At 46.2% G+C, this 13,478-nt stretch overlaps 1 protein-coding gene across 1 annotated transcript in view; it reads right to left on the bottom strand.

Moving 5' to 3' along the window:
- Dnah11 (dynein axonemal heavy chain 11) overlaps positions 1 to 13,478 on the bottom strand; it is a 308,279-nt gene that overhangs the window by 28,915 nt on the left and 265,886 nt on the right. The window contains exons 69-74 of the mRNA XM_040742314.1: positions 10,621 to 10,791; positions 8,858 to 8,980; positions 5,747 to 5,940; positions 4,077 to 4,225; positions 3,056 to 3,183; positions 886 to 1,113 (exon numbers count right to left, since the gene is read on the bottom strand). Coding sequence (XP_040598248.1) covers positions 886 to 1,113; positions 3,056 to 3,183; positions 4,077 to 4,225; positions 5,747 to 5,940; positions 8,858 to 8,980; positions 10,621 to 10,791 — 993 coding nt within the window. The remainder of the gene's footprint in view (positions 1 to 885; positions 1,114 to 3,055; positions 3,184 to 4,076; positions 4,226 to 5,746; positions 5,941 to 8,857; positions 8,981 to 10,620; positions 10,792 to 13,478) is intronic.

Here is a 13,478-nt window from a genome sequence, read left to right as displayed (position 1 = left end):
TCCTTCCTTCCTTCCTTCTTCCCTTCCTTCCTTCCTTCCTTCCTTCATTTTTTGCTTCCTTCCTTCCTTCCTTCCTTCCTGCCTTCCTTCTCTCTCCCCCTTCCTTACTCCTCCTCCTTTCTGACCCTGCCATGCTACAAGGGGTCCCAGCAGCAGGCTCCTAGGGTTAATGGATGGAGCCCCAGTGACCACGCTTTCCCTAGGGTATCACCTTACACTGTGGGCCAAGATAAATCCTTAACTGCTCAATTTGCCCTTTGTCAGGTTATTTGGTTGCAGTGACAAGTGCCTACTGTAGAATTTGATCATAGATATCAACCAAAAAATAGCGGCTTTCAGCTTAGAAATATCAAAAGTCAGGTCTACAGCACCACACAGGTGCTGAACACCAATGCCATCACAATACATTATCAGCAATGGGTCTTCTCTGTGTGCCATGAGACTCCATGGGATCACACATTTCAGAGCAGGCTATGTTTTCTTAGCTTTAGACGAAACACAAGAGTATTCCTAGCCATTAAATTAGCAATAGGTGAAGTTTCTTCCAAAGAGTCATACGCATGAAAGTTGACCAGGGGACTATTTGGGAAGAGTAAGGATACCAGTAAGAGGGGGTACAAATTGGAGAGTAATGAGGGAATGGGTATGATAAATGCACACTATATACATGCATTCATCTGTCACAATGAAACCCGTTACTTAACAATCAACGCATATGAATTTAAAAATAAAGGGAGGAAAAAGAGGTGCCCTATGAGCACATGTGGGCATGTGTGCATACAACACACAAAGATTTCACTTCTCCAGTCTAAATATGATGCCTGAGTTGATGATGGCACGGCACTGTCTTGAGAAGACACGGGCTTGTTGCATCTGCTTTCTTACCTGGTCAAAGTTGCACAGAGCGGCATGCAAGCTGGCCAGCATTCCTGTGGGGGGCTCATTAGTGATCTTGATGGAATTTTCCAGGAGGCCCTGAGGGATGATGTGCTCCTGCGGGGAAGGCGCGGCCTCGGCACTCATGAACACCCTGTAATCTCTGTGGCTCCCTTGGCTGAATTTTTCAAGGAGTCTCTCCAAGGTTCCCAGCCACTTGGCCACCAGATGGATATTCTGCAAGACAGCAGGGCTCGTGACTCCTGTGTCATTTCAGGATATGACTGGAACTACAGTATTAGAACCTTTTCCTGTATGTAAGTGTCATGACAGCTCAGAGAACCCATGGCATGTTTCTGGTCTGGAAGAATTCACAGTATATGCTATCATGTGCCCTGCTCCTTTGTTTTTATACAGAGAAAGAAATGCAAAGGCCCAGACAGAACGGGGCACTGAGCCTATTAAATCCTGTAAAACCACCGTAGGTTGTCACCGTAAAGCCACACCCGCCACTCCATGTGACCTATTTCAAGCATTGACCCACACCAATTCCTGGTGAGATGAAGTTGCCTACAACTCTGCTTTGTTATAGCTCAAATCCAATTGCTGAGACATATCTGGGTTAGCTTAATAAAGTATAAGAAAGTATAAGCTCTACCAGGCATAAATGTGCCTGGTCCCTTGTTTCATTTGGAAACCTCCTCATTAGCATATAGACTCAAAAGAAGTAAAGGAAGAAAGGCCAGCTCAAAAGAGAGCTATCAGTCATTCTGTAACATGCTCTGTGTATTCTCAACTACTCTACTCCTTAAATCCCAGCATAGTCAATGAGTTTTCCCTTCTTCAAAGACTCTCTCTCTCTCAACATAAGTATTTTTTTTCAGTTTCATGAATTGCAATCTTGATCTTCTGATGTTATTTATTAGAGAGTGAGTTTATGGGTATGTGTACATGTGTATGTGTTCATGTGTATGTATGTGTGGTGTGTGATTGTGTGTGCATGTGTAGTGTGTGTGTATGTGTATGTGTGTGGTATATGCATATTTGTGGTGTATGTATATGTGTGTGTGGTGTGAGTGTGTGTGTGTGTGTGTGGTGTGTGGGATGTGTGTGCATGTGTGGCGTATATGTATATGTGTGTGCATGTGTGTGTGTATATATGTGTAGATCAGAGATTATTGAAAGTCCACTATTTTCTCTTCCTTCTGAAGTGGCTTGTAGGTATTGAAATCAGATTGCCACTGAGCCTTCTGACTGGCCCTGAAGAAGTTTTGATATGCTAAGAAGAAATGCAATATGCATCAAACCTCTGTAGTAGAGACACCAGGGAAAGCCAAGGCTGGACTTTGGAAGAGAATGGGTATGTAGGTTGTTTAAAGAAGATTGGTACTGAGCAGTAACTATGCCATACCATGTCTGTGAGCTAATCTGAGACTCCCTTTCCTTACCCCTACATGGAGAACAACACTGACCCTAGAGCTTTTCCATAGTGACTGGAGACGGGTATTCCATGAGCTGCCTCCTCAAGAGCATTTGGGCTAATGGCATCACACACCAAATATCCATTACCAGTCATGCTGATGGCTGACAGGGCTTGCTGTAGGGACCAGTCCAGCTCCATGGTTCCCCAGAGTTGGCCTGTGTTCAGGGTCTCTGGGAGCGCATTAGAATCTTAGGCCAAGAAGATTACCCTGGAGGACACTAGGTCATAGAATCTTAGATCTAGGTGTATATATATGCTCTAGAAGGGCTATAGGAATTGCCTGCTCTAATTTCTTAATTTACAAACAGGCTACATAACTATTTAGGGGCCAAGTAGAGTTGCAGAAGAATATACATAATTTATACATTATATGTATTACACATATATATTATATATTATTTTACATATATATCACATACATATGTATGTGCATGCGTACAATGTTCTGCCGTCAACTCTTTAGTGACATGTTGACTTTGAAGTGGCACGTGTCTTTCCATACTATGACATTAGTATAGCCTCCTGTATTAGCTTGCTCATTTCCGTACCTTTCTCACCTATGGGCGTTGTAAACGTGGGAGGTTCTGCACATCACCTTGCGCCAGAATAAATGCCCTTCTCTGCTGGGCAGGGCAGCAGAGCGTGGCCTATTCTTTGGGTTCACACCAGGGTCTTCCAGGAAGGCTTCCTACTCACCTGAAGGATGACCCAGTGTCCTCCAGTGGCAGCCTTCTCCAATGCCATTTCTGCCACCAGCTCCTGACCTTGCCCTAGAGACACGTTGTGGAATTTCCCAGAGTCACTTGTAAATCCGAGTCTTTTGCCTGTGGAGAAGACAACATGGGGGGGGGGGCAGAGTAGGTGGGGGGGGAGAGACAAATGTTAACTTGAGAGGAGAGTCTGGAACTCTACCATCTAATCTAAATCTGTGGCCACAGCTGCCACCTGACAGGTCACCTTCCTATGGAAATCCTAATGACCCCTCTATTGTTTCCCTTGGCATTATTTTGAGCTCTCTCCAGCTGCCTTCCCTGCAAGCACTTTGAAAAGCCTGCGGAAGTCGTTTCCTTGGGTTTTATGATAATGAAGCTTTTGACATTTTGATAGATGGCGGCATTGTTAGCGAGCTCTCTAAACTCCCTCAGAAAAAGGAGCAACATGTGGTAGATATCGCATCCGTTTTTTTTTTTTTTTTTTTTTTTTGAAGGCATTGGCTCATTGGGTAAATGTACCGGCTCTCACCTTGTGAGGCTGCATTTAAATGGAGCCCAGGCAGGTCACAGCTATATTAACCTGGTATTCCTGGAGCAGGCTGTGGGGAACAGCAATCTGGAGCACAAAGCGACAATGTCTCGCACAATCGAATAGAGTTGCCCTAATGACCATTATTTAGTCACAGGGAGTGTGTGTGTGTGGGGGGGGGTTGTACAAGATTACATGAGCATGGAGAAAATTGCCCTCTGGCCCTCATGTCGTCAAAAGGTGGAAAACAGCCACAAAAGAACCTTGCATTATGCCAACCAGATGAATGTTCTGTTGGAGTATTTCTCCAGACTATACGGTGTTATTAGTTGTGCATTTTCCACACACACACACACCCAATCTCCAACAAATGAGGGGAGGAAAAAGAAAAAAAGAAAAAAGATAACTGAACAGAAAGGCTGGGCAGAGGGGCTGCTGCGGACAAGAGGGAGGGGGCGGCCTCCTGGTTACTCACCGAGCACCTCTAGGTCTTTAAGGGCGTCCACGCCTGGAGACAGGATAAAGAACACCGGCGTGGCCGGGCTGCTTTCAACACACGCTCGACCCAGATCCAACCTGGTCCTCTCCACATACTTTGGACCTAGCTTCTCTTCTACAAAATTTCTGTTTAAGAGAAGAGCATGCAAAAGTAGAAAGGAACAACAGCAATCCCCCACCGACCCCCCCCCACCAGACCCCACCCCATCCCCCAAGAAAACAACAGAACAAAACTTTAGACGACTGATTTTTTTTTTCAACTGCTTGTTGGGTAAGCCAGGCACAAGACAGAAACTGTTGTTTGCTGTAAGAGGTGTCTTAAGGAGAAGCCACAGGGATCCGAGCAGATTTATTATTATGCAGGGGGGGGGGGTGTATCGATGGAATTGCCTCCGACTTGAGGCTCTGAAAATCGGGAGCCTGCATTGCATTTTAGGGTCCCCCTTCTGCGTCCCATCGGCTGTCCACGTAAGGCTTCGTAACCCCCAAACCTCCTACCAGATCCTCCTCCCCCCCACCCCCATTACTTAGTAACAGTTCATTAGATTTGCCACAGTGCAATTTTCCAGACTGCTGGGCTTCTCATGAATATACAAATGCCGTTGTTTTTTTTTTTAGGGTGTTTCGAGCAGGGAAGTGCAATTAAGCAGAGATTATTTTTTCCAGCAGCATCAAACCTAGCAGAAAGCAAGCACTGCTAAACAGATTGAACTTGTAAAAGCAGAGGCTTCCACAGAGGCCTCTGCAAAGGGAAAACTGTCCAAACCAGACAAAGCAAAACGAGGACCCGAGACACATGGATACTGTGGAAAAAAAAAAAAACACAGCGAATTCAAATTAAAAGAGGAATGGTGTGAATTAAGCAGGGTATTGCCATTTAGAAGTCAAGAGGGCAGAGGGGGTGGGGGGAAGGCCACGGGAACTGCCCTGTGGATTGCGGTTTCTGCTTTTAGAGTGTTCTGGCTGTAAAGTTACAGGGCCACGAGTGTCTCCTTGAGGAGGGTTTTCTTTTATTTGTTTGTTTGTTTGTTTGACGTGCGGCTACTAAATAAAGATGGCGGAAGCAGACATGCGTGCTCCCAATCTCACCACCCTGCTGATACCCAGTCCTTCCATGGTGATCACCACCATTTTCCTCACCCCTCAAACTCACTCAAGCTCTTTGGAAGGGTGTGCCAGGGTCTGCTTACGGACTAGCCACTCAACAGTGCTGAGCTACGTTCAACGGTACCGGCGATTACAGAACTGAAATCTTAGCAGATTCCTCCTCCTCCTCCTCCTCCTCCTCCTCCCCCTCCAGTTCCTCCTCCTCCCCCTCCAACTCCTCCTCCCCCCTCCCCCTCCAACTCCTCCTCCCCCCTCCCTCTCTCCCTCCCTCTCCCCCTCCCTCTCTCCCTCCCTCTCCCCCTCCCTCTCTCCCTTCCTCTCCCCCTTCTCCTCCCCCTCCCCCTCCTCCTCCTCCTCCAGTTTCTCCTCCTCCTCCTCCTCCAATTCCTCCTCCTCCTCCCCCTCCAATTCCTCCTCCCCCCTCCCTCTCTCCCTCCCTTTCCCCCTCCCCCTCTCCCTCCCTCTCCCCCTTCTCCTCCCCCTCCCCCTCCCTCTCCTCCTCGGGACCGAGTTCCTTCCATGTTGCTGGAAAGGTCTCACCTCAGGGCATAGGTCATCCTGTCGGGTCTCAGGGCTCTCAAGATAATCAGCTTCTGCACTAAACTTTTCTTCTTCCATTCTTGCGGGAGCTTTTCTTTCTCCGGACACTCCGATTCTACCCATTTCCTCCACTGCTTGGACGATCCTTCCACGTCCCGGTCTAGGCCCCGGAATTCTTCCATGAGGGCCACTGCCTGCAAGGCAACGGTGGGGGGGGGGGGAACACATGGTGATTCCGCCAGCACAGCAGTCCACAGCTGCAGGCAGACTCACGGGCAGCCCTCGGGTGTTGTTATTCCGCATGCCTTCCTGCCCTACTTAGTTAGAGCTCAGGAGGCTTGGCGACACCTCCGGGTCTCTGGCCTTTTTGAAAGGTCTGGTGGTCAGTGAGAAGGGTTGGCAATTGATGGGCCGTGTGACCCGTGCCCACGGGGAGGGTAGACGACACACCACCACTTCTTCCCAGCTCTTTCCTAATCCGGCGTGTTGGTCTGTTGCAAAGGATTCAGGCATGATGCTGGCCTGCCCCTGTCACCTGGCAGAACGCACTCAGGTGGTGCCCCGATCAGCCCAGGGTTACGTGATTACGTAGTTCTGCACGCAGGTGCAAAGGACCCCTTTAAAAGACAGACCCTTTGCCCACTTAACTCTCGCCCTCTCTGCCCTCCTCTTTTTCGGGCTCTTCTCTCTTTCCACTCTGTTCCCTGTGGTTCCCCTGGGGCAGACAGGACTTTTGCTGTCTCCCTCTTTTCTTTCCTATTCCTGGTTGACTTAACTGTGTTCGTAACCCACCTCTGTTTCTCTGTTTTGTGTTGAGACCCTGAGGTATGACACATTACGACTCTATAGCGAATCTATAGTTCTTCTTCTTCTTCTTCTTCTTCTTCTTCTTCTTCTTCTTCTTCTTCTTCTTCTTCTTCTTCTTCTTCTTCTTTTTGTTTTTTTGTTTTTCAAGACAGTGTTTCTGTCCTGGCACTCACTCTGTAGACCAGCCTGGCCTCGAACTCACAGAGATCCACCTGCCTCTGCCTCTGAGTGCTGGGATTAAAGGCCTGCACCACCAACGCTCGGCCATAGTTCTTCTTAAGATTTATCTATTTTTTTATTGCTTTCATTATGTGTATGGGGGAGTGTGCACACAAAGGCTGGGGATGTGAGATTTCCCCCTTGGACCTGGGGTAACAGGCAGTCTTTAAGCCACCAGGTGTGGGTGCTGGGAATTGAAACTCGGGTTCTCGGTAAGAGCAGTGTATGTGCTCTCAACAGCTGAGCTGTCTCTCTGGCTCAGGAACCCATAATTCTAAAGTGATAATTGAATTGAGAATACAAATTTCTAAAACTACTGTGTAAGGGCTGGACAGACAGCTCGGTGGTTGTGAGCATACTGCTTTAGCAGAATGCCCGAGTTCAGTTCCCAGCATCCACACTGGGCCCTTAACAATCACCTGTAAACCAAGGTCCAGGGGATCCAATTACCCTTTCTGGACTCACTGGGCACCTGAATTGATGTCCACACATAGACACACACATACACAGCATTTAAAAAAAAGTCCAAGAGGATCTAAATACACTATAAAAAATAAAATACACATTATATTCAGTATATGGGAGCATTTGCTTCTTAGACTAAAAGCCAGAGCAGACTTAGTGTGTGCTGATCATTACCTAGGGCTTTAGAGATGAGGAACTCTCAGCAATAAGATCTTCTGGCAGAAAAATAGAGCAAGGCCTTCATGGTGGCACACACCTTTAATTCCAGCACTTGGGCAGCAGGGCCAGGTGATCCCTGTGATTTCGAGGCCAGCCCGGTCTACAAAGCAAGTGCCAGTACATCTAGGACTGTTACACAGAGAAACTGTCTCGAAAAACAAAACGCAAACAAACAAAAAGAGTAAGGATGACTGGGGTTGAAATACAAGTCATCAATACGGTTTTGCTTAAACATGGTTATTTGCGTATATGCATATACATATATGTGATGTATGCATATGTGTGTGCATGCATAGGCATGTATGAGCATATATATATATATATAAATGGAGAACCAGAGGTGGATGTTGGGAGTCTTCCTTAGTTACCCTCTATGTCATTTCTATTATTATCATAAATATTTGGGGGGGGGTAAGACATTGTTTCTCTGTATAGTCCTGGCTGTCTCTCTATAGACAAGATTGGCCTTGAACTCAGAGATCTGCCTGCCTCTGCCTCCTGGGTGCTAGGATTATAAAGGGCGTGAGCCACCACTACCCTGTTCATCAACCTTCTTTTTTGAGACAGAGTCTCTCAATGGATCTGGAGCTTACCAGTTTTGCTCTATCTGCTGACCAGCAAGCTCCGTGGAATCCTCCTGTCTCTGCCTCCACCCCACCTGCAGTCTGTGAGTGCCGTTCATCGATTGAACCGCCTTTCCAACCCTAGCTTAATCACTACTATATATTGTGAATTTCAAAAACTATCGAGAAAAAGTAGAAAACTACAAAAAACAAACAAACAAAAAAAAACTAAGCAAAGAAACCAGATTTAGCTAAATTAAAGAACGGTCTTTTATATCCTTTGATTTTTTTTTAATCAAAGGTCATGACAGACTGTACATAATTACTAATAACTTTTCCTCCCACACATAGGCCAAAAGCTCCTTTATCTTTTTTTTTTTTTTTTTTTTTTTTTTTTTTGGTTTTTCGAGACAGGGTTTCTCTGTAGCTTTGGAGGCTGTCCTGGAACTTGCTCTGTAGACCAGGCTGGCCTCGAACTCACAGAGATCCACCCGCTCCTTTATCTTTGAATAAGAAAATAGCCAGCTGAATGATGCAAAGTGTATAGTATGTTTCTAACATGTGAGGGATATCTATATTATCTTTTAAAAATACATTTATTTAATCTTATTTTTTGTGCATTGGCGTGAAGGTGTCAGATTCCCTGTAACTGGAGTTACAGATGGTTGTGAGCTGCCACGTGGGGGCTGGGAATTGAACCCAGGCCCTCTGGAAGAGCAGCCGGGGGTTCTTAACTGCCGAGCTATCTCTCCGGCCCCCTCCAGGTCATCTTTTTATGGACTGTTTCCCCCACATTAAAAAAGTATCGAAGAACGGAGGAAGCAAACGCCTCGTGTACCTTGACAGCACTCCATGACTGAGGGGTTAGAAAATCAACGGGACTTGCGTAGGTGTGCTCAACTGTGAACCGAAGCAGGAAGTCCAACTCCAGGGGGTCGATCTCGTTCCTTCTCAGCAAAATCTTGAGAGAACACACAAGTGCAAAGACATGAGTCGGTTTCCGTCAAAATCACAGCACAAGCATGCGTGGGGAGAATCCTGGCAGGGTCCGTTCTGGATCTGAAACAGAGACTCTTAGGATTATGCGTATGATCTCAAAACCCAAACCAGCAATGGGTAGAAAATACTTGTGAGGGTTCAGTTTTTCCAGTTCCAACACCTGCGGCAGTAAACAACATGTATGAGATGAGCTTTCGTCCCTGCCCCCACTGGACTAGCTCCTAACGAAGGGACCAGCCCCACCCTCCCTGCTTTAGTAGCCATGACAGGCTACAGAAAAGACTCTTGTGCTTGACTGAAACTTGCCGCTCCTGTCCTGGCCACTAGGAGGTCAGATGCCCACCTCGTGGTAAGGAACCAATCAGAAGTTAGCTGGCAGGGCTGTGCTTTACGGCTCTGGGTGTGCTTTACAGTACAAGTGCACAACAGTGACGTGCAGAGCATAGCAACAGCCCTGGGAGGGCCTGTGGGCCATAACAACTTGTTGACCAATCGACACAGGGCATGTGGTCCAAACCCGGAAGCGCACCAATCCTGAGACTGTTACAGACACCCCCCCCACTACCCAATATATACCTGCTTCGTGGTTCCCCTGAGTCCTTCTTCAAGCATCCTCCATCATGAGTGGACGAAGGGCCCACGCTAATGGGGTTAGCTCGTTAAATGACAATAAAAGACTCTTTGCTTTTGCATCAGAATGGGTCTCTTGGTGATTTGGGGAGGGAGTTTCAGAACTTGGGCACAACACTAAGAGCATGCTTACTTCATCAGGACCCAGAGTCATTTTCCTTACTTATCATGGACCCCTTTATGTAAGCAGAGACTTCTGTAGGCGTTTATATGAAAAGGGAAGAAATGACAAGCTGGACTCACCAAATGCAGGAGCATGAGGCTCAGATGGGGGCATTTTTACTTATTTCTTGAGGCAAAAATATTTTAAATTATATTTTAATTGATATATTATATATATAAATAATAAAATGTGACGTTTTGGTACGTGGTTACATTGTGGGATGGCTAAACTAAGCTAATTACTTTGTTGTGCCGTGTTTTAATGATTTTTGAGATGTACTTGTTCAGAAAGACATTAACTTTATATAATGGGATCCTACGGAGCTTGTAGTAGAAACTTCTGCTGTTAGCAACAACATGAAAGAGCCCCTGTGAGGAGGACTTTTTTTTTTTTTTTTTGGTTTTTACGAGACAGGGTTCCTCTGTATTGTTTTGGAGGCTGTCAGTCCAGCCCAGCCTCGAACTCACAGAGACCCGCCTGCCTCTGCCTCCGAGTGCGCCACCACCGCCCAGCTGTGAGGATTTTAAAAGGGATTCATAACCTTGACCTCAAGGAACATTTTTGGTAGGAGCTTAGAGAGTTCCTGTATAGAACCAGAGAAAATGAAAGAGCATCTCGCTGGTGTTTCTTAGGGTAATGGTTGTCAGACACCTAACCCAAAATGCCCTATGCAAAAGCCATTACATGCTCAAGTTCCTTGTCATCAAAAGTTCCTGCAAACATATTTCTGGTTCCCTTTGGGCAGGAAGACAACAAACGAAGGTGTCGGCCTGGGGTTCTGGGAAGCTTCCAGCGACTGTTGTCCTCACCTGAAAAGTCATTTGGGACAGGAATGTGAGCTTGTCCTTCTCAAACAGCGCTTGGCTGGTGTAGAGGAAGGTGGCATGGGTGATGCTCTCTATTAGGACACAAATGCGATCCTGAGTATCCTCCACCTTGTCAGCCTGCTGGATGGCTCTGTGGAACAGGGAGTTGAAAGCCTGGAAGGGTTAATGTGACTATTAGAGAGAGGGTAAAGTAATGCTTGTGTGTCTAGGTAGCATCAGACACAGGGCAGAGTTGACTTTTTGTTGTTGTTGTTAAAGATTATTTATTATGTGTACGGGGTTCTCCCTGCATGTCAGAAGAGGGCACCAGATCTCATTACGGATGGTTGTGAGCCACCCTGTGGTTTCTGGGAATTGAACTCAGGACCCCTGGAAAAGCAACCAGTGCTGGTAACCTCTGAGCCACTTCTCCAGCTCCCACATTTTATTGCTTATCTAATGGGGAGAGAGGACAAGGTAGGGCTTCTTTGAGACTTACATGAGCTTCTAAAACTGAGTTTGTGCCATAAGGCAAATGGTCATTTAAGATTTGCTGTCATGATACCTGTGCATGTGTATGTGTGTGTAATGTGCGTGCATGGGTGTGTGTGTGTGTGTGTGTGTGTGTGTGTACGAGTGCCCATTTGACAGGATATGATCTTCTGTTATCTATCCTGGCCTGGATCTCACTTTGTAAATAAGAGTAGCTTTGAATTTATGTCAATTCTGTCGCCTTTGCCTCCCAAGTGCTAGAATTATAGGCGTATGTCAGTATGCACAGGTCATGGCTGTTCTAAAAACGATTCTACAAAATCCATTTGCATGTCCCATCCTAGCAACTGAACCAGACCGTCCTCTCTCCTTCCATATATATTCTCCAATCTTATTACTTTCAAATTATGGTTAAAACACCTATAAAACAATTACTATGGTAACTATTTTAAGTGGATAGTAAGCAGTATTAAGGTATGCCACCCTACTTCAAAACATTTTCATCCTGCAAAACTGAGTCTATTTGCCGACTATTCATTCTTCCCCCCACCCCAAGTCCTTGATAACCACTATTCTACTTTGCATCCATATCTTTGACCAATCCAGGTGTCTCACTTGAGTTGGAGTCATGAGGTGTTCAACTCCGTGGCTGGTTTATTTCCCTCCGGATGACGGTTTCTGGGTTCTGCCAGGTCATGGCATGCTTCAGCATTTCCTTCCTCGTAAAGGCTGATTGGTGTTCTACTGCATGCACAGGCCACGCTGGTGACCCCTTTCATTCACTGGCAGACATTTGGATGGTCTCTGCCATTGGCTTAACTGTCGCTGCTCCCGCTATGAAGATGGGTCGTGCACTGTGTCTTCAAGAGGCTCTTTCCGTCATTTTGCACGTACAGTTGGAAGGTGGGTTTGCTGCTGGCTCACACCACTTTTAATTTTTGAGGAAATGCTATCCTCTTTTCCACAGATGCTCAACCGATCACCATCCCCAGGGCAGCAAGGGCAAAGACTGTAAATCTCCCCACATTTTCACTACTCTGACTCCTATAGTGGTCCTAACCTGCTGGAGGCAATGCCTGCTATGGTTCTGACTTGCGTCCTTCCTAAGCAGTGACGTCAAACATTTTGCATATGGTTGTTTGTCTATTTTTCCGTCTCTTCTTTGGTAAGATGTCTATCCAAATCCTTAGCATGTCTTCATCATGTTGTCTGTTATGTAATTCCATCCGCTGCTTTTGGGATGTCTTATGAGTACTGCTTGTTTTGAAATTACTCTTAGTATTTACTGTTTTATTTCATGTCTGGTCACAATGGGTGACCAGGACGGATGGGTTTGTGTACACGTCTGTCTCTCTACACGGATCTACTTTCGGCAGGAGGGCACAGAATGGTTTGGTCTGTAGTATGTACGAGAGAAAGTAAGAGCCAATGGTGTCAGACACAGGAAATAAATACTGGCCTAGCACCTGCTCTGCAAGTGCTCTACTACTGAGCCGTATCCACGGCCCTCTGTTGCTAATTTCAGCAGGCAGGTGTGTGTCCTCAACCCTCTGTTACTTATTATTACTAATCTCGGTGTGTGAGTGTGTGTGCATGTCTTCATGCACGTGTGTTTGGAAGCCAAAGGTCAACCTCAGGTATTATTGATTAGGTGTAGCCGACCTTTTTTTTTTTTTTTTTTTTTGTGAGACAGGGTCTGTACGGGTCTAGAGCTGCCCTTTTAGGCTAGGTTGACTAGTTAGTACGCTCAAGGCGTGAACCTATTTCAACCTCCACTTCCTCTAACTCCCACCATGCCTGATGCCTGACGTGGATGCTGGGGATTGAACTCAGGTACTCATGCTGGTGTGGCAAGCGTTTTACTGACGGTGCTCTTTTCCCAGCATGGTAAGACCTCAGCCTGCTTTGATTTGGCATTTCTGTGATCACTGTTGAACATTTTTCTCAAAAGGCATGTTTGTGTCTTACTCTCCATGTCTATCCAGCCTGTCTATGTTCTTCAGACACAGCAACAAATTCTTTGTTATTACGTATCATGAGTTTTGATTTTTGCCGGTCCATAGCTTATCTCTTCATTTTTCCTAACAGTCTCTCTTCAGGGCCGTAAACCTTAAATATTGCAATAAGCCTGGATTTTACTTTTGCGGCTGGATCTGCTCTCCCGGTGTTCAGGGGGAGTTTCGCTGTTAGACTCACAAGGATCACCCTGTGGTTTCCTTGTCATACCTTCGTCTAGCTGGGCATTTGTTAAATGTAGGCTCACTGGGTTAGGTTCCTCATTCTCCTCATACACTCTTGCTGTTGTTAAAATCCAGCCACACTATGTGTGTGTGTCAAGGCTTTTGGCATTCCAGTTGTTACACTCCACT

The sequence above is a fragment of the Mesocricetus auratus genome, unplaced genomic scaffold (assembly GCF_017639785.1).
Source record: "Mesocricetus auratus isolate SY011 unplaced genomic scaffold, BCM_Maur_2.0 Super-Scaffold_15014, whole genome shotgun sequence".
Lineage (NCBI taxonomy): Eukaryota > Metazoa > Chordata > Mammalia > Rodentia > Cricetidae > Mesocricetus > Mesocricetus auratus.
The sequence above is the reverse complement of the archived record's forward strand: the minus strand, read 5'-3'. Positions and strand labels throughout refer to the sequence as shown.